This window comes from Saccoglossus kowalevskii, chromosome 11 (assembly GCF_978046115.1).
Source record: "Saccoglossus kowalevskii chromosome 11, keSacKowa6.1, whole genome shotgun sequence".
Taxonomy (NCBI): domain Eukaryota; kingdom Metazoa; phylum Hemichordata; class Enteropneusta; family Harrimaniidae; genus Saccoglossus; species Saccoglossus kowalevskii.
This window is the reverse complement of record NC_140651.1, coordinates 13,113,638-13,134,485: the sequence shown is the minus strand read 5'-3', so window position 1 is coordinate 13,134,485 and position 20,848 is coordinate 13,113,638. Positions and strand designations below refer to the sequence as shown.

Here is a 20,848-nt window from a genome sequence, read left to right as displayed (position 1 = left end):
ACAACCTACTTCTAAAGTTCATAATTATTTGTGCCAGGAAGTCTTTCTTCTTTGTAGTCAATATATTAGCTTGTTAAAGTAGACTTGGCTTCCTTGGCCAGGAAAACAGCTGCATATGCAACTATTTGTTATTATGGTTAGCAACTGATTAAATGCACTTACTAGTATTTTTTGGTGGCTTAGCTAGGTGGTCTTGCACCAGTAAACAAGACCCTCCAACTAAGCAGTAATTAGTTTTACCATTTGAATGCCATCATTGTTCGCACAAAATTTGTATGTATATTGATAATTTAACTAGGGGGTCTTGTTGCATAAATAGACAGGACACTCTAATTGTTGTAAAAATCCCCCCCCCCCAAAAAAAAACATGATTTGCATTAGATAAATATTCATAATTTACAAACAAATTATAAAATAACAAGAGATAATTGTTTGTGAAAAAGTACTGAGATTGACACTTGTGTTTAAAGCTTCTTACAGTAGAATTCATCCAAGCTTACCTTTTGATAGAAATACCATATTTGCTCTATTAGAAGACCAGCTTTTATCTATTGTATGTTAAGTCATTAAAATATAATTTGGGTTGATAATACACACCTGTACTAAACGCATGTGATACTAATAGTGCAAATATGGAATTTCTGTCAGTTTTGTGTAAATAACAAATGAAAACATTATCGCTGAAATTTCTCACTAGGGAGAAAATATATGATTGACATACTGTAAAGCTGCATTGTCTTTAATATTTCATGTAATTACTGCGGCCCAAACCTACAAACTTTTCTGCACTGGGATTTCAAAAATGCAGTTGAATTTGTAATAATGGGCCACCGTACGCAAATAAAAATTGCACAATTAATAATACAATGGTGACAAAAATATCAATCAATAAAAGTATATAGTTTTACACAGCTCAAAAATCGTATTGTATTGGCTGTGTAGTGATCAGTGTGTTCAGTTGCACTCTGAGATCACTTTTATAGTTTTATTTGGGATTAGTATATGAACCACATCATTTGTCCTTGTGTTAATTTCAAATACATGGAATCTTTGTAAATAATACCTGCAAGCATTAGAAAATTAAATTCCAATAAACAAATGGTGAGTTGAAATGATACGAAACTTTGAGACATAAATCATTGAAATTAACAATACAGATTTCTAGCATTTTGCACATCAAATTTCGTAATTATTTTAACAGAAGCAAATCTCTAATATAAGTGAACAAAAAACCAAAAAATTGAAGTTACTGTATAGCTAAACATTAAAAATGTCTTAGTTTGATCAGAGATACACTTCTGTCATTCACATCAGTGCATGCGCTACTAATAGAGCAATTATGGTTTTTCACATAATATTCCCAAGAAAAGGCAAATTTCATAATGCTATCATGTTTGGCAGTTAGGATAAACTAGCAATTCAAACAGGAATAATATATTTCAAAAGTGTAAGTAGAATACAAAAAAGTTGCAAAGATTATAATTAGGGAAAATAAACTTCACATACTGACATAATACTGACATTCACACATGCCACAAGTGGTCTATAATTTAAAATTTGAACCAGACATTAACATGAGTGATTATAGCAGATGCTATACTGTATTCATTAAAGCAAAATGGAATCAATACAGTACTATTTTATTTGTACTGGAATTTATTGTTCCCTCAGATTTGGTTGTATTTCATGTAAATTTATTTTTCACCGATTGTTACGAGTTGCCTGCAAAATATGGAGAAAAATGTATTTTATTTTTGTTGTTGATTATATCCATGCAGTGTAAATAGCAAAATTGCACACAACAATAGAATATTTCCACAGTAATTAACTTTCATATTTATAAGTGGAATGAGAAGTAAATAGACCATTTAAAAAGTGAAGCAAAATTGGTCCTGACATACATAAATTTTAATTAGGAACCATTAATTACTAATTCACCTAGTATCTATTCGGCATGGTGCTTGTATGTCATTTACATATTTAGATTAATGCAAACACACACTATCGACATAAGCATAAAAGAGATAAAATACTCAAATGTTCATTAGCATGTGTTCACATTGATAGAAAGTTTATTCAGCCAATCACATCTACGGTCAATAGCTGACTGTGATGAAAAAGTAGAGTATATCAAGTGGAATGCTTTATAGATTCTAGGCATAAGTAGAGTATAGTGAGTGGAACACTGAGAAGATTCTAGGCATAAGTAAAGTATAGTGAGTGAAACACTGAGAAGATTCTAGGCATAAGTAGAGTATAGTGAGTGAAACGCTTCATACATTCTAGGCATAAGTAAAGTATAGTGAGTGGAACACTGAGAAGATTCTAGGCATAAGTAGAGTATAGTGAGTGGAACACTGAGAAGATTTTAGGCATAAGTAGAGTATAGTGAGTGGAACGCTTCATAGATTCTAGGCATAGGTAAAGTATAGTGAGTGGAATACTGAGAAGATTTTAGGCATAAGTAGAGTATAGTGAGTGGAACGCTTCATAGATTCTAGGCATAAGTAAAGTATAGTGAGTGGAACACTGAGAAGATTTTAGGCATAAGTAGAGTATAGTGAGTGGAACACTGAGAAGATTCTAGGCATAAGTAAAGTATAGTGAGTGGAACGCTTCATAGATTCTAGGCATAAGTAAAGTATAGTGAGTGGAACACAGAAGATTCTAGGCATAAGTAGAGTATAGTGATGGAACACAGAAGATTCTAGGCATAAGTAAAGTATAGTGAGTGGAACGCTTCATAGATTCTAGGCATAAGTAAAGTATAGTGAGTGGAACGCTTCATAGATTCTAGGCATAAGTAAAGTATAGTGAGTGGAACACTGAGAAGATTCTAGGCATAAGTAGAGTATAGCGAGTGGAACACTGAGAAGATTCTAGGCATAAGTAAAGTATAGTGAGTGGAACGCTTCATAGATTCTAGGCATAAGTAAAGTATACTGAGTGGAACGCTTCATAGATTCTAGGCATAAGTAAAGTATAGTGAGTGGAACGCTTCATGGATTCTAGGCGTAAGTAAAGTATAGTGAGTGGAACGCTTCATAGATTCTAAGCATGTATAGAGTATATTGAGTGGAACACTGAGAAGATTCTAGGCATAAGTAAAGTATAGTGAGTGGAACGCTTCATAGATTCGAGGCATAAGTAAAGTATAGTGAGTGGAACGCTTCATAGATTCTAGGCGTAAGTAAAGTATACTGAGTGGAACGCTTCATAGATTCTAGGCATAAGTAAAGTATAGTGAGTGGAACGCTTCATAGATTCTAGGCATAAGTAAATTATAGTGAGTGGAACGCTTCATAGATTCTAGGAATAAGTAAAGTATAGTGAGTGAAACACTAAGAAGATTCTAGGCATAAGTAAAGTAGTATAGTAAGTGAAACGCTTTATAGATTCCAGGCGTAAGTAAAGTATAGTGAGTGGAACACTGCAAAGATTCTAGGCATAAGGAGTGTATAGTAAGTGAAATGCTTCATAGATTCTAGAGTCAATTATTACTCTCTGGTCAGAAAAAATATCCCAGAATTCATCTCTAGTGACTCAACATAGAATTGTACTCTATAATTTATATATAGTAATGCTTTGTAATGTAAACAGAAAATTTTCACCAATCTTTAAATCAGTTCTGATTTTAATGGTAGAGTAGTATTTAGAATTAATTTGCATAATCATGCATTGAATAATGAACTGATAAAACCAAACCACACATCTAATTTAACCAATCATTTATATCTACGTAAATGTACCATGAGTTTTATCTTTTTATTATCATTTACCCTAATATGTGTAATTTGATGAATCATAATTGGTCAGCCTTAAGTTTAATAGCTTTAACAAATTGATTAGTTAATTAATTAATTAGCATATTGAAGTACTACAATCGTCATCCAACTGCATAAATAATGTATTTTACCTGTGCTGTATTGCTGTATAGGTTGCAAGGAACCCATACCAAACACAACACTAAGGAAAATTTACATATCACGAAAAAATGACTTTTAATATACCGGTATTATCAATGCAGTTGACCAGTAAACACACACACATTACAATTGCAGTACAAGTGATATAAATTATGACTTCCAAGGACATTGAGAGTACACACAATATTATAAATAAAGTATTTAAAGCTTATGAAGAATAAATATTATGTACATATTTCTTGGAAACAGAAATTAAAGCCAATTTAGGATGAGGATACAAAAGACCAATCAACAAAAACGATTGTTTTATGAAAAAAATTAGCCAAATAATTCATGTCACCGTTTTTGGCAAGAGTAAATCTGAGCAGTAAGGATGGAAATAATATTTGTTTTAAAAAGCTTTAAAATAAATTTCTTTTAAAACTTGAACAATATCTTATTTAATATTTCAAAGCTTCTGTCTTTATGATTGGTGATATTAAAATGTCTCTAGTGATTGGTTAACTGGTATCATGTGACCTGTGATAACCAATCATATTATTTCTGATCATGTACACAAATACACAAACAAGTGATAGGGTGTTTGGCATTTCCATTTTTGTTTACAATTTATAAGCTGTACAAGTGTTACCCTGTTTGAATAATATTTTATGAATATTAAAAATTAAAAGCCTGAAACTTTTTCATTGGAAAGTTAATTTAATAATTTTTTTTTTTAATCTGTGTTGTCCCCGATTGATGGCAGCCTTGTTGACGATTGTGCCCTTCGGTCCAACAATCGCCTCATTGGTGATTTGCATTTCATTGGCGATGTTGAGCGTAGTGGTGGCTTTGAAGGTGGTGATGGGACCAGGAGAGGTGACTCAGTTGGTGATTTTGATAATGCTGGACTGGCCGTTTCTAAACTTGCCATGCTAGTTCGATGCGTGGATGTAGAGGTGGAACGTGATTGAGATGATACTGTCCTTCGACAACGAGTAGATTTAATTTTCGCTGAGCCAATCCCAACCGTGTCAGAAAGTAAACCATTTATCCGAGCCATGTACTTGAGTCGTTTTTTGTACTGCTCTATGTCTTGCATGAAATGCGGAAGTCGTAGCGATCTAGTTCTGGCGACTCGTCGCACTCGGTTCACCTCATCAAGGCAAATCTTACCCGAATACAACAAATTGAAGTCGATATTGTCAATATTTCGAAGTATTTCAACAGTACCTACAGTAAAAATAAAATGTATAAAAAATATATAAAAAATAAAAAAAGAAGTTAGATTTTTCAATTTAAGTTTCCAAATAGGCCAGAGAGAATGTTTAGAGATGTAATAAATCAGAAACTGAATCAGACATCTGTTTTGTCCAATTTAAATTTGTCTCCAATGTATGTTGAAAACATGGCTGCAGGTGTTTTATATGGAACATAATTTACATTTTAATTAACTGCAGACAGGATAATTTCCACTGCACAGGAACAATATTGTCAGTAACGAGTGTACATGTAACATAATTGTTTATATGAAGTATTATTATTATATCATGTTGGAGTGAAACTATTCAACAATAACCAAAATTTCCTATAGAAATTATGGCTATAGCAAATTGTCTAGATTTAAAATCAAGATGCACATAGGGTCTGACCTATCAGAAATTGGAGGGGGGTCTGAGTGAAGAAAATAAAACCCTTCGGGGAATTTTACAGAAATAGAATATTTATAAATAAAAAAAAATATGGCATAATATTGTTTACAGCATAATCATCCTAAAAAACAATTCTGTTCAATTATAAGCAAGAAGAAAATAATTTAAGCAGTTTTTGTACAATCTCCCCTCCCAGAGTTTGTAATGGCTGTAGTGCCTTTTTGGTAGCATAGCCTTTACAAAGTATTTTGCCATAGAAATCATACGCAACAATTGGGACGACTCAACCTAGCTATTTATGACCATCTTTCTATGATAACAGAATTTAAGGAAGTCAATGTGATGTATAAGCGTCAACTGGAACTACGGTCTAATGCAACAACCAGCAGGTCTTCCGGTTATGCAAGGTGAATTTCACATCAGCTAATGAGATGGTATATATGTATATGAAAAAAAAATGTGTCAGTAACAATCTGCATATGTTACTAATATGCATACAAAAAAAACTGTGGCAATTACAAAAAATACGTAGAGACAAAAAACAAACAGGGGAGTTACAGAAATGAACACACGGCCAGAAAAACAGTTCAAATGGCCAAAAGTGGTATAATCCCTGCATATCAAATCTACTCAAATTGAATCCAATGATTATGTATTTCTGTTTTATAGTACATGTACATGACTTGAAATCAAATTCCAGGCAAACAACATAATGATTCTAGAAGAAAGAGCTGCACAAATGTAAGAAAATGCAATTTAAGGTAGAGATGCAGTTTATTTGGCTTGCTTTTTAATTGAGTAATTAGACAATGAAGATCGTAATATTATATATCCAACATGTTATATATTTTCTGAAAGCTTATTATACAAACTTTGTAAAACTTGTCTTTATTTTAAATATCCAGAATGCGTTTTTGATTTTGGGTCACAAATATGCTTTTTTGGACAAAAGTGGTTTAAAAAAAATTAGCTTAAAAACTTCAAGTCCTTTTGTGGGTAAAATTACATCACTGGATACCTTGGTATACTACTAATTCAAATGCGTCCACTCATCTCTCTAACAGCTTTCAAAGTCGCACAGCATGACCTCAAAGTTCACTCTTTTCTATTTTTGCATAATTTATATATCCATGTTAATTGCGGACTTGTTATTTTTGTTCCACTCGCCGTAATAAACTGTCCGGACGCATTTTGAAGGGGGAACACCTTGTCAATAATGTGTGAAAATTTCGAGGCAAATGGCCAAAGCGTCTATCAGCTATTTTAATTTAAAACCCAAGAATTCACCAAAAATAGAAGACGAGAAAAAGGCTAATTTGCATATTTGTGCGTTAAACCGGCAATTACTGCTTTGTCATACTTTGTCATACTTTCTAGACTATTGAAATTGAAAGTTAACGTATAGACATAGACATTTTATGTAAAATCGTTGGACCAGAACAACTGCTCTTGAATATATAAATCAGAAACACGTCATTCATACCAGTGTTTTGGTGGGGTCGGTAAAATATGTGTCAATGCCCAGTAAACATTACGTCATCTCATGAATTATTAAACAGGGGGCGGTCCTAGGAAGGTGACCTTTTATCACGATCAAAACATCATGGCTTCTCTCGATGTATTTTCAATAAAAAATCTACGAGTATTTCAGAGCCTATGGTTTACCGTGAAGAGTACAAAGTGGGATATTAAATTATTTATCCTCGATGATTTTTATGTAGTATTGAGAACCAACTCCAGGAAGCGAACGCACAATAATGAATAATCGCGTAATCCTAGAATCGAAACGCGAGGCACAGAAGTTTTGTTCAGCCTTTCCAATCCCATTTTTCCCACTGCAACATATTTGTTAAAAGAAAAAGCAAAGGTCGTGGCAGAGTTGCAGGCTAAAAAACTCAAAAATCAAAACAAAATCATCAATCAGTAAGTATTATGACAAGGAAAACAAAACATCAGACGCGGAGAAGCGTTCAGCGCGTCAAAAGAGTTGTTAATGTTTCAAGTTACCTCTCTCTGTGATTTATTTTTCATTGAAATTATTTGCTTGTTTTCAATTAATTTTAGCGTACCTCTGCAATTTATTTTAGCATTGTCAGTTGTTTGCTTCATTGAATTAAACAGAGTTCGTCCGGTTGCAAACAAAGCTGTCTTGCACCACCTAGCAAAACTTGCGAATGATCGGAAAGTTTGTATCTCCCCGACCCAGTGCAATATATCCGGTTAGAATCAAAGCTCACGTGTCCCTTATTTTAGGGACCAGATTCTGCCGTAAATTCGGAATGGGATTTAGAAAAAAATAAAATAGGACTTTTAAGGTGTATTTTGGCGTCATTTTCGGACATTTCAATCATTCCTGATGCCTAAAATAGAGTCTAAGTTTTACCGTAGTCATTGACGCCTATTCAAGAGTATGATCTTTATTGTGACTAGCGTGAATGGGTAAGCTTCGTTTCGACAATGAGCAATTATCACTGTAAACAATGTTAAATTATTCTTCACATGCTCAGTTTATTTTTTGAGAACAATTATTTAAAAATATAATCTCTCAATCAGAAACTCGGATTCACGCCTTCAGGGAAAGTCACGTTTGGACGCTCACATCGATTTTGTTTTTCGTTCGGCGGGCTGATGCCTTCAGTGTAGCTTTTGCCTCTTCCGACATAGAAATCACTGAATCTTTTTTCTACCTCTCTTTCTTTTCACACCACGCATAATGTAATGATAAAAATTAGGAAAAAACGCTGAGGAAATATAATGTATGGTTTGCTAGCGAGCGATAACTGATTTGAGAATAATTGCACATGCGCGTGAATTGAATGACCCGTACAATCTCGATTTGCATACTGTCAATCAAAGGTCCTGTTATTTGATTACTCATGCAAATTAGACAATTGGACATAAACATTGCCACGTGTGAGTGTTTTTTATTTTTAATCAGAAAATAACCAGCAATTTTAACGGTGTTCTAATAAGAATTCATTGGTCAAATTTTCACAGAATGTTCTTTAGATAAAAATCTATATAAAAAACGAAAAAAAATATTTTTGATTGAAATTCACAAATAAACTGCATCTCTACCTTAAATTGTTTTTCATATAACTTTTCATCAGTATCTTGATTGTCCAGCAAGGGATTATGGGTAAAGTATGACAACATAGCCACTTTTGAAAGAATGTGAAAAAACTGTAAACTGCATTCTCCTACATTTGTGGAACTCTTTCTCTGGGAGCATTATGTTGTTTGCTCGCAGTTCCCCTTTTAAAATTATGTTCTGACCTGCAAAGTAGCACTGATCTTTGCCGTACCCTCCTAATGCATTAGGATTCTCCAATCCTCGTTTTACTCTCATCACATGTCTCCATCTGTGTTCTGGATGTTGTAAATAATGCTGTAAATGATCGTATAGCTCCTCAAAGGACATTTCTGTGGCTTTACACGATGTATCTGTGAATATAAAAACAAATAATTCAAATTTAATGTAAAATGCATTAATTATTCATAAGTTTTTAAATTTGCTGAATTAAATGTATGTAAACATTTCAAATTACAAATCCAATGTTTAGATGAAAATTTAGAAATTTAAAACCCAGTGAGCATCTTTGAGCACCAAATTTTTTTCCCTACTTAAATTTGTTTACATTTTCTAAATTTTGGGCCGAAATTTGTGAAAAAAAGCAGACTATAAGTTAAATTGTGTGATCAAAAGGTTAAAGTGTGAAGTTGTTGATTGGATTACTTTGCAGTTTATTTTCTTCCTAAATTAAAAAATGGGAGATTAGTTGTTTAAACAACAAGAAAGTATTATCTCATGCTACATTTTGGGGTCGAGAAGCACTGCTTAACAGCGCAAATTTATGACCAGAAACATCACAATTTAAAATTTTTTTAGCCAAGTCACTTCTGAAGTATTTGCTTTGAGCTTTCTTATGAACTTCTTAGACAAAATGTTCAAAAACAAATTTCTGAAGTTCAATAAACTAGAATTGGACTAAGATGACTCATTGATAGCAGCGTAGCATAGCAACAACAATTGTGGTGGTACACAAGTCCTGAAGATTAACATACATATTAAAAGTTCACCATTCCAGTGTAAATCAGCTGTCTTTACTTCCTTTGAAAACAATGTTCACTTCATAATCTCCTTAATTTATTATATAGCGAAAATATGACTTCAGTTTATATAACCACTTTTACAAGTGGACAAACTTTTATTCTGGTGGTTCTCTCGGTATAGGATCCCCTAGGATCTCTAATAAACAACAGGTATTGACAAGTATTTTTGCTTGCACTGAACTCTCCACAAGAAGGTGAAAAATAATAAATTTAGCTCAATTTTTTTTTTTTGCAAACATTTGTAGTGGCACTGTCAGTGCTGGGGAATCACATATTTTGTGAAGGTCTAAGTCGTTGCCCACAACAACAATTTAACTTAACAAGACAATAGTCATACCATGGGGATGCTTTATTAAACAGCACTGGGATATTCCCAACACGTATCACCCACTTCTCTAAATACACTTAAATACAGTACAGTTTACTTAAAAATAAAAGGACACTACTAAAAAGACAAAAAACATATTTGTTTTCGTACAGTTGTGCCCATATGATTTTATTGTCTGTCTTTAAAATTGAAAAAAGAAAGCTTTATGACTACTCGTTATTCAAGTCTAGTATAAAAGCTTGTATAAATAACAAATGTTGTACGGGTATAAAAGAATGAGTTCTCTTAGAAAGACTAAAGGTGTAAAAAGACAATAAGCTGTCCGTACTGCACAGACCAAAGAGGAATATATTCAATTATTCAATCACTCATGCACATGTCAATCACAGAACAACTATCATAAATTGAAAGACGTAAAATGTTTTCCACACTGGTACATATGCACTTATAACGCTTCTAAACTTATGTTAAAAATAATTTCTTATAAACTTGAAATCTATGAAAATACAGTGAAAAGCAGTAAGCCGTACTTTAGTTTACAAACATACTTATAACAATTTGTAATCATCATCAGCTTTCATTCAAATTCAAATATTTAATAATGATTGGCTTAGGGCTTCATATTTTCCATGTCCATAATGAGCGAGCAAGCCTTCAAGTGACTGAGATCGTCTACTTATTCAAAATGAATAACATGCTGATTGGAGGATGACTGATTGCTGATTAATATTAATTAGAACTCGCGATGATGTCGCCAAATAATTTCTGGATTGGTTACTATCTGTCATTTTGATTTTAAAAAATTTATAAACTTTTATAACATCCCCAGTTTAATGTCCTTCACTGTAACCAGAATGATATTTATACTTAGTTTGTTGTCATAAATACTTGTTCACTAAAAGTAAGTAAGTGATAAAATAACTAGAACAAGGAATGACCATAGCGAATTTGCATAAAATAACCATTTTTGGACTAATTTCCATTCAATAAACGTTTTGATTTGCCCAAAAACTATGTATTGGTTATGGTTGCCGTAAACAAAACAATTCACTTTTTTGTGCTAAACTACTGTAGAACACGTTGAAATAGCTGCATGCAATTTTAGCGGATTTGACTCTTGGCATGAATCAACAGAATCTTAATTTAGCTAAAGTGTTGACTATCTCATTGTGAGAATATACTCTATTGGCCACATCTTGAATTAGCGAAATTACAGATTAGCTTAATTGGCTAAAATAACATGCCAGCTAAAAAGACATGTTTTACAGTAGTTTGATTTGAATAAAAGGCAAAAGAAATGCAGTTCACAGAAAATAGAAATATTAGTCATACTCACAGTAAGTTAAAGCTTGCGTGAAGAAAATTGGAATGTTAGCATTAAAGTATGTGTTGATGGTAGCAAGCCCTTCTTCAGTCTCCAGCAAATCTTGGGATTTGGTTCCTCTCAAACCAAACTTATCACGACAGGAATACCATGGTTGAAGACCATCATTCATGGAACGAAACTAAACAGTGACATTAAGGTATTTACCTGGTTTATGAAATTATGTAATAGCTAATGCTGTGCTGTTTGCAGGCTCAGTGAAGAACCACTGAAAAGAAATAAGTGATTTTCCATTCAATAATTCATGACAACCAAAAGTACAAATATAATTTTTTCACAAATATGTAATCAAACAAATTGATGATATTGTTTTATCATAGAAAGTAATGATGAATTTAAAAATCATTTTAATGGATATTTGATCTATTTTTGGTGCAAAAATAAGCTTGGTGATCAAATTTTTTTGAATATTGTAATCACCACCAAAAAAATTGATTAGAGCTAAATACATTAAATAAGAAAATAGCCCTCTCTCATTTATGGGAATGATATGGTTTTACTGTTATATACATTATTTCAACAACAACAAAAAACTATTGTTATGTAAAAATGAAAGGATACTAAATGCGTTCCAATTTCATGGTTGGCAAGACACAGAATACCTTGCTGCCTCAGATACGTATTATCCACGGAATCTTTGATCCACAAAGAAAACTTTCTCGCTTCCGGTTTATTCAGTTTTGTATGTGGACCATTGCTTGACATTCTTGCACTGGGAATACAATCAAAATTAAAAGCAGTTGTAACCATGTAATATATATACTTTCACAATGGTTGCTGAAACTAGGAAGTTTGTATGCAAGAACACTGAACAGCAAAAAACACAGAAATTCACACATAAGGGTGTTGATGTGTGAGAATATATATTAGAAAGCAACACTGAAATTAGCTAAGCTACTAATTTAAAAATACGATAGCTTTATGGAAAATGTTAATTACCGGTAGTAGTCTATTAGTTTTTTAAGATACCAGTTGTAGTTATGCATGAAATCGTGAATACTAATAAATAACATTATGTGTAGATGTAGTTTGTATTTCAATTCATTGAAGAGAAAATAGTGATTTACTGATTATTTAGAAATGTTTAGTCCAGATAGGTTCTAATTTTTAAAAAATCCTAGGACAAGGTCCTGTAAATGATATAAATTAATTGATCAACTGTTTGCAATAAATTTATAAATAAAACAAGTGTCATCTTTTAACATATGATCACAGAACAATTTCCCTGTAACTGTTACAGCATTGGTCATAACTGAATGCCTATAGGTAAATAATTCCCAATCCCAATTTAAATTCTAAAAGTTTAATTTTCACAACAAGATCATATCATATTAGTGGCACTCATGTTACGTTTCTGAGATGGAAATTCAAGCATGATTTTTGTTTGAGCTCATTTTCTGTATATTTTGTGTTATATTTGAAATACACATTAAATTAAGTTTGTTTTCTTACGTGCAACTAAGGTCTTTACTCCATCCAATTGTCAGCATCCCATCCACCGTATTTTCTTTAATATAATTGCTCAATAAAGATGATGCCTCATCGACAGTTATTCTTTCCCCAAAAGACTGCGTCATGAATTCCTCGGCAGATCCGTAATTCTCATGAACATAATCAATGATTCGCCGTGCTTCTTTCATGTACTGGAAACGTATTTGCGCTCTCTTAGTACTTAGCACGCCCTGGATTCTCTCAGGCGACCCGACAAGCTCAAATCTTGGAACAAGTCCGTATGTCAAGAATCGATGCTTCTGTTCCTCAAGATTCAAAATGTCAAACTTGGTACAGTATTTCTTCGGAGTGGTGTCATAAGTCTTAATGCTGGTCCTATTTGGCGTGATTCTCACTCTGCAGCTATGCCCCCTCCCACTTTTCTTCCCTTTCTTTTTCTTCTTCATTCTTCCCTCAGAAATTTCAAAGTGATTTCAAACAACTCAGCATCATATACTTATTATGACTGTTACGAAAAGGAAATAAAAAAAAAACGTTACAAGAAATTAAAAATAATATGAGGTATATCATAGAGGGTCTATGGAAATATGCTACATTTTATCAGGAAATTAAATTTTAAAAATCGATGATTAAAGGACAACTTGATGTGTCCTGACAGAATAGTAATAATTTCAGATGACAGCAAAAATTACATTAGTTTAGTGCGCATGAAAATTCTTAAAAAATAAACAAAAATATTAAACTTTTTTAAAGAAATATCTTTGACAGGGTTAAGTTAGGTCCAGTCAAAAATGTTTTACACAACTGGTGTTGCCCAGAAACACAAATATGACGAGTTTATAACTGCGGTAACGTTGTCCGTATTTCCATTCAAGTTAATGAAAACAGGGATGAAACAATAGTTCGGCGCACTGCCTCTAGAATGCGAAGTTCAAGCGCTGACTTGTTAAAAAAAATTGTACCTACATGGCGAGAGTGAATTAAAAAATGTGTATTTTCATTTTGACTATGAAAGGCGCGACTGTATGTACACACTCGTAGAGATGATAGCGACTTGGTAATGCCGGACAGACTGTGCAACTTCAGATTCATGGAGGAGACCGGTTAGCATAAGCATGAATCCAACACAGACAATGTCTATTTTAATGGATATTTCAAAGACATACCCTACATGTAATGTCACCGCACAGCTGAGGTATTGTTGGACAGAGAAAGAGATGATTGTTAAAACCTTATACACAAAAATAAACAATGAGACGGAGCAAAGGGTCAAATCTGACAATCGAACGCGTCGCTCGATCACGCCCACTCAAGTCTTGAGGACGGGGCACTTACGAGGGTGGAAGTGAAAAGAATACGTACTTTTCCCGACTCTAATCGGTGAAATAATTCTACGCTGCGAAGAAGTCAAGAAATGTTGGTAAACTCATGACGGAGCAACAAGTCACCGGCACTTACGCAACCAGGGAAGCCATTTTGTAACCAGGAGAAGTGGGCATGCGCACGACCGCTCTGTGATCTCACAATCTGTATCCCGCGAAATACGGAATTCTTGCAGAACCCATCTCGGAAAACCATCACTAGTTCGTCCACGTACACCTGTGAACACGGCAGTGTATGCTGTAGGGGCAGATTGTGGAGATAAATAAGTGTTATGTATGCAACTTAAGAAGCAAACAGTCAAGTCAAGTATACTAAAAACACTGGGAGATGCACACTTATGGCTGACGTTCAGTACTACAACATGTATAGAGAGAGAGATTGTGGTTTTGTGTCATGTCGTTCACAAAATGAGATAAAAAGTGAAGTCGACGAACTATTTTTCGCTCAAAAAATAAAAAAAGGTTTTATCATACTTAAAGCGGGGAGTCGCCATCTTTGCATGCGCATGTGGTGAACGACCATAGCGTTTCGTTGTTTACAAACATTTCTTTACCAGTGAGCCTTTGTGTGTTTAGCGTGCGTTGTTATCGTTGCTTGGGACTCAATTCCCGCGCATGCGCAGGTGACGACCCCATGAAATGCCCACTAAAACGTTTCCCTTTTTCGATCTGTGTCCCTCTGAAATATAATAAATCATATTCGAGTAAATTTGAGATATTTCTTGTGTCGTAACCACGCCCCCTATCCTGGCGCAGTCGACTGTATCCGTTTTTCCGACTTACACCGTCATATACAGTGGCTGCAATTTCTTTCGCCACGCGACTGTCCTCATTTAAAGCGCAAAATACTGTAAAATACTTTTAGCTTGAATTAATTTTCTCGAAAAGATGTTTTACTGGGTGTTTTGTATGGATACTATTGTCACTTACTTTTGACGAATTGAATATAAAATACATGTATATGAAAAAAATCTATATTCTGCCAGTGGACTTAGTTTTCATTGAATCACCCCTTTAAGGAAAATAGCGAAAATATAGTATTTTTACAATAGACATGTAAATAAACATTGCTGCAAAGTGTCCGGCACTGACTCAACTGAATATAATTAGGCCAGACTTTTATTATCTCTTGTTTCGCGAATCCGCCGAATGAACAGAAGCCGAAAATGAAATAAAAATATAATTTTATTTCAGCGTAATTTCTCGCGCCCGCCGACTTGTGGGCGCAAAAAAAGCTAAACAAATATTATTTTTATCGCCCGCCGCATACCAAATCCAAGTTGCATTTTCGTAGGAGTATCATGATCAAAGTACCGAAGTCTCGCGCAGATGAGAAACAAGGTTATACATGGAATTAAATGTTTCTTCATTTCTTCTCTCCGATCAATGATCTCACTTACATTTCTTTGGGAATCACACAAATCTAATGGAAAAAAGAATTAATTTTATTTTTTTTCTGCCCTCTTCAAAAAAATTGTCTTAAAAAACTCGCGAAACAAGGAATAAAAAAAGTCTGGCCTTACTGTACACTTACATAATATATTCGCTCGCCCTATGCTTTATTCCTGTTGGATGAAATTGTTGCTATGCCGACGTTTTGTGTGAAAGAAACTGGTCCAAAATGCTATGTGGATATTGAAATGAAAGTGAACAAGAATTCAGGAGTTGTCACGCCTGGAATCCTTTCAGTTGCTAACATGGTCTATACAGTATATGTTATCAGAGATTTCCTTGTAATTTTTTCATGGATTTAGTGTAAATAGAAAGAGGGTAATTGTTTGAGAAATCGGGTACCAGGAATAAACAGGAGTATCATATTTCTGTGAGTGTCACTGCTGGAATTAGTTATGAATATTTGACTATTTTATCTACTGTTTTATCCAATGTACGATTTTATACGTGATAGAAGAAAAGATAAGTAAGGGAGGCTATGCAAATGTATATGCAGAGCACCGGAAAACTGACCACTTACCGATGAGTTTAAATGGTATTACCCTCCCCCTTACGCAGTCATTTGAACAAAATCGGCTTCATAAGTTATCTTAAAAAAACGTAAGCTTGTTCGTTTATGCCAAATTGCATGTCATATAGTATTCATATTTGTTTATGTAAATATCAGGTGCTACCATGGTCAAAATTTAATTCATATTTTATCATTGCAAAATACAATATGTGCCATTTTGGTTTATGTTCTCTATCATTGGAGACATGTTTATTTAGAATTACATAACATGTACTACTGTATATGGTTCTCAGTCCACCAATTGATTTCAAACCGAATTTCAAAGAACGCCAATTACCGAGTTTGAAGGTGATTTGCAATGGCATGTCGTACACGGTGCTTACGCCACCAACGGTTTCCCCTTATGCGTGCCAATTTTACTGATTCTGATAGATGTCCACTTTGCGGTGATTGTGACTCTCTGTCGCATGTTTTTCTAGAATGTGAATCAATTAACGCCCTCTGTGGTCTTATTGGACGTATATCATTTTTTTCAGATTAGCATTTGGCAGGGAAAATTGTAACTCATTGGTGGTGAATTTAAGGGAACATTTACTGATTACTACTAGTATGAAATGACGATGGATGGAAGTGCAACTAGATATGGTCGGATCCTGTAGTAATGAATGAAATGAATGCAAACCTTCGTCAGCAACGCATATTTATGTGCTACTGCAACATTTTTTTCTTGCAATACTACATCGACATGAAAAAAAAATTAATTGTTTTTCGAATCTTCGTTGCCGTTCATGTGCACGATGACTCGTAATAAATACCATAACAACAAATGGATATAATTTAAATATAGCAATTAGTATCATCATATGCGCATCGTTTTCCCTATTTGGGTCAAATAACAGAACGATGAAAGAGGGCGTGATTTCGGTACGAACTGAGTAGTTCTAATTTGAACGCAGCTGCAAAAAAAAAAGAGGATTAAAAATGTCGGCACGAGCCGAGATCCAATAACGTGAGCGTAGCAAATGTTAGGCAATGATTTGATTGTATTTGGAATAATAAAACTTAGCTTCAAGTTGTTTGAATACTTAGATTTGATAATTTACCGCGCAAAAGATAGACTCTCCAGGTTACCGAGCACGCCGAACATTACCGAAGCACTGTCCTTTGAATATTTAAATTTACAGACCAACTTAATATAACTATTTACTCGAATACACATTGTAAGCCCCAACATAGGAATCAGTATTGGGCTATTCAGTAACTTTTGTAAAATCAAAGTGCAATTTTTACAACTGTGCAAAATTAATTTATAAAAAATGGGCTATTTTATTCACAACTTTATATCAATCAATGAAAGTGTTTAATTTAGAAATTTAGAAAAACGTCTTGACAGATTCACTGACAAAAGTGCCCTATTCAGAAACCGATGAGGACCGTGACCACTAACGCAATACTTAGCGTACTAGTTTATATTTTGCTAAGTAGCTGTTGCCAAATAGCATTGGCTGTTATTTTTTTTTTTTGTGTATTTTTGTATGTAAATGTATTTGTTGAATAAAAAAAAATGAAAGCCCCTTTTCCATATTCCTGTCACAGCCTTTAAATTCAGTCACGTGTTACGCTTGCGAATATAGGCGCACCTTCAAGTCACGTGTGTGTGTGCGTTGTTTGTTACGCAAGTTAAAAAATCTTGAATACATATCATTTGTAGGTAGGCTACTGTCTGTGAGAGTTGACGCGCAAAGTTTAAAAATGCCACAACCGGCGACATTTAAGAGTTTTTTTTCCATCTTATTGGGCGCGCTTTATATATATCGGGGGGCGGACATCCGGGCATTTTCTACCGCCTGGCAACCCTCGCGGTGAAAACAAAGACCAAAAACTCGCAGAAAACGGTACTTTGCGATGGTTGTTGAGAGTCCCCTGAACAGTGTAACAAGATTAGCCCTACATGTGTAACATATATGGATTTGGTTGTTCGGGATTACTTCAAAGTTGGGTTTGTGTTGTTTTCTCGAGTTTTCACCGGCTCCACCGGCGTTCCACAGCAGCGCGCACAAAGCCCACAGAAATACTTGCGTCTTAGCAACGTAGAACGTCCGTGACGTAGCTCCGCCCCCGCGGATAGACAGCAAAAATCCCATTGACGCTGCAGTTCGGCGTCTTCTACACCGATCTGACGCATATCGCGCTAGGTGTGCCGGGAGTTTGTTCGAAATTTCGAACGTTTCGAAGTCATTCGTCGATTGACACGTATTTTACGGATATATTAAATCGTTTCAGAGACCTGTTTACTAAATAATGATAAATGAAACTTAGAAAACTTCTAAGAACAAACTGGGCCCAAATTGCGCAAATTGCAATAAGTTTACGCTGCTAGAGTCTGGTTCGGATGGAGTTCTACGCGTGATTTTATTGCGCTCAAGGACGTTCTATTTTCGAACTAGTTGAAACCGGAAATAACGCAACTACTTTCGAACTTCAAACACAAATTTGATTATCGTTATTATGTGTTAGTTTCTGTTGTTTCAAAGATTGAATTATGTATGACAATAATATTTCACTCTATAAACAATATTTCACTAAAATATGTGATTCAAAGGCAACCCAAATTGTAAAAAGCAATATCAAGTTCCGCGTATAAACACTGTTGTAAAGAGGCGGCGGAGCGGAATTTTAGCCAAAATCGGCTAGTAAGGCGTCATATATGACACAGGTTTGCATCCTGCGTAACAAGGGTCACGCGCCATCCTCCGGTTACCCTTGCCACCACAAGCGGTGATTTTATCAAGAATCGTGACTGTGCGCACAAGTTGTGGTTACAGAGGTCCGTGGGGCCGATGGTAGAGAATGACAGGTTTGTGCTGGAACAGCGCTTCCGGTGACGACACAACGCAAAAATCCTTTTTGCATGGCGTCATTTCGCCTCTAGAGGGCTAGTCGATGACGTCGTCTGATAACTGATTTGAACCCATTCATTTTAGTACGTCAATCCAATTCTTTAGCTCCATGATACAACATACGAGCTATTAGTAAACAGGTTTGTGCTGGAACAGCGCTTCCGGTGACGACACAACGCAAAAATCCTTTTTGCATGGCGTCATTTCGCCTCTAGAGGGCTAGTCGATGACGTCGTCTGATAACTGATTTGAACCCATTCATTTTAGTACGTCAATCCAATTCTTTAGCTCCATGATACAACATACGAGCTATTAGTAAACAGTGAGTAAATAAATATTGCATCGTGCGAGTTCAAACTAAATTAGAAATACGCCAACATCACTTGAACTACAGTACTTATTTCGCCCAACTTCCCACTTTTTCCGACAGCGTGTTTTTTTCTGACCCGAAAAAGACCGCACTTTTATCGCCCTTTTCCACTCGATCGTTTATTGAAAACACCTACCGCTCGCCCAAACCAAATGGTAAAGTTTGAGTATTAACTATTATTAAATTCCGAATAGGATTTCAAATATATGACACTGTGTATCCTTTGCGTGGTCGAAAATAAAGCGGAAATTATCCGGTAAAAAATTTAAAAAAGCGATCGAAAAGCGGAATGTTTGGCAAAATTAGTACTGTATCACACTCGCTACTTGTCTATAGTTTTGCCACCCCGTATACGTGTTTTTCAAAACGAGCGTCCTAGTCAGATATGTACGGGTATACAATAGCGTAGACTGGCAAAGTCGGGACTTCGTTTTTGTTTTACATAAAAAAAAAAAGTCAATTGACAATTTAGCCTATTTAGCGTGATCGCGAACACTAGCGCGACCGCGAGAGAAAATCCCTTCGCGATCACGCTAAAAGAACTTAAAACAACTACTAGTAATTAATTCTTTTTGTAAAACAAAAAAAACTTTGCCAGTCTAACAATAGCGATACGAGACGTTTTCATTAGTGACGTCATTGACCAACGCCCGCTAGAGGCGAAATGATGCTATGCAGAGTGGACGTTTGACGTCTACTTCACAGCCCCGGCTCACAGCCCGTTTTATACCCGATATTTAAGGCATTTCGCAGCACATACAAGTTGTTTTTATCGCCAAAATGAATTCAAAGATCTCATATTTTATGTACAGAGTACCATAAGCCAGACCCCTGCTTCCCTTTTTATTCATATATTATTTGTTTAGCAAAAGAAATCTAAATGGTGATGCATAATCTGTAATAGACATTTTTAATGATTTTTTTCCCATTGCATAAATATAGTTCATTAAAAAATTCCAACAAACCTGAGCTGAACAGCAGCGCCCCAACATCAAGGTACAGGACAGTAAAGGGTTAAATATTCACTGGGTTTTTATTTTGCTTATTTCGCTGACTGGAAAATGCGCGAATTTAAAACCCACTGAATATGCCTGAAATGCTTAATCAATGAAATTAAAACCCAGTGAAAATTAGTCATTTTACAGTAGTATAAAACATCTGCGTCTTTAATGTAAAGTCACATAGACATTTTCATCCTGAAATGACTCCTGAATGTAGTTTAAGCAGTGGACTAACTTGTATCTTGTTGCTGCAATGGTGTATGCAGTGATCTGCCCTATAAAGAATCAAAGTTGTATACACACGGCCAGTATACTGTCCAAGCACAATCACAGATTAAAATTCCAACATGTCCGAGACAGGTTTTAGGCAGTTAACTATCAAACTTTCTGTGGACAGG

At 34.8% G+C, this 20,848-nt stretch overlaps 1 protein-coding gene across 1 annotated transcript; it reads right to left on the bottom strand.

Moving 5' to 3' along the window:
* Positions 1-4,572: 4,572 nt before the first annotated feature.
* Positions 4,573-14,362, bottom strand: LOC100369602 (microtubule-associated tyrosine carboxypeptidase 1-like). The gene is made up of 6 exons (XM_006812991.3): positions 14,197-14,362; positions 12,835-13,339; positions 11,944-12,094; positions 11,335-11,503; positions 8,834-9,001; positions 4,573-5,138 (listed from the first exon to the last, which is right to left on the bottom strand). The coding sequence occupies exons 2-6, from the start codon at positions 13,278-13,280 to the stop codon at positions 4,642-4,644; spliced, it is 1,431 nt and encodes a 476-aa protein (XP_006813054.3). The 5' UTR covers positions 13,281-13,339; positions 14,197-14,362; the 3' UTR covers positions 4,573-4,641.
* Between the last annotated feature and the right edge of the window lie 6,486 nt (positions 14,363-20,848).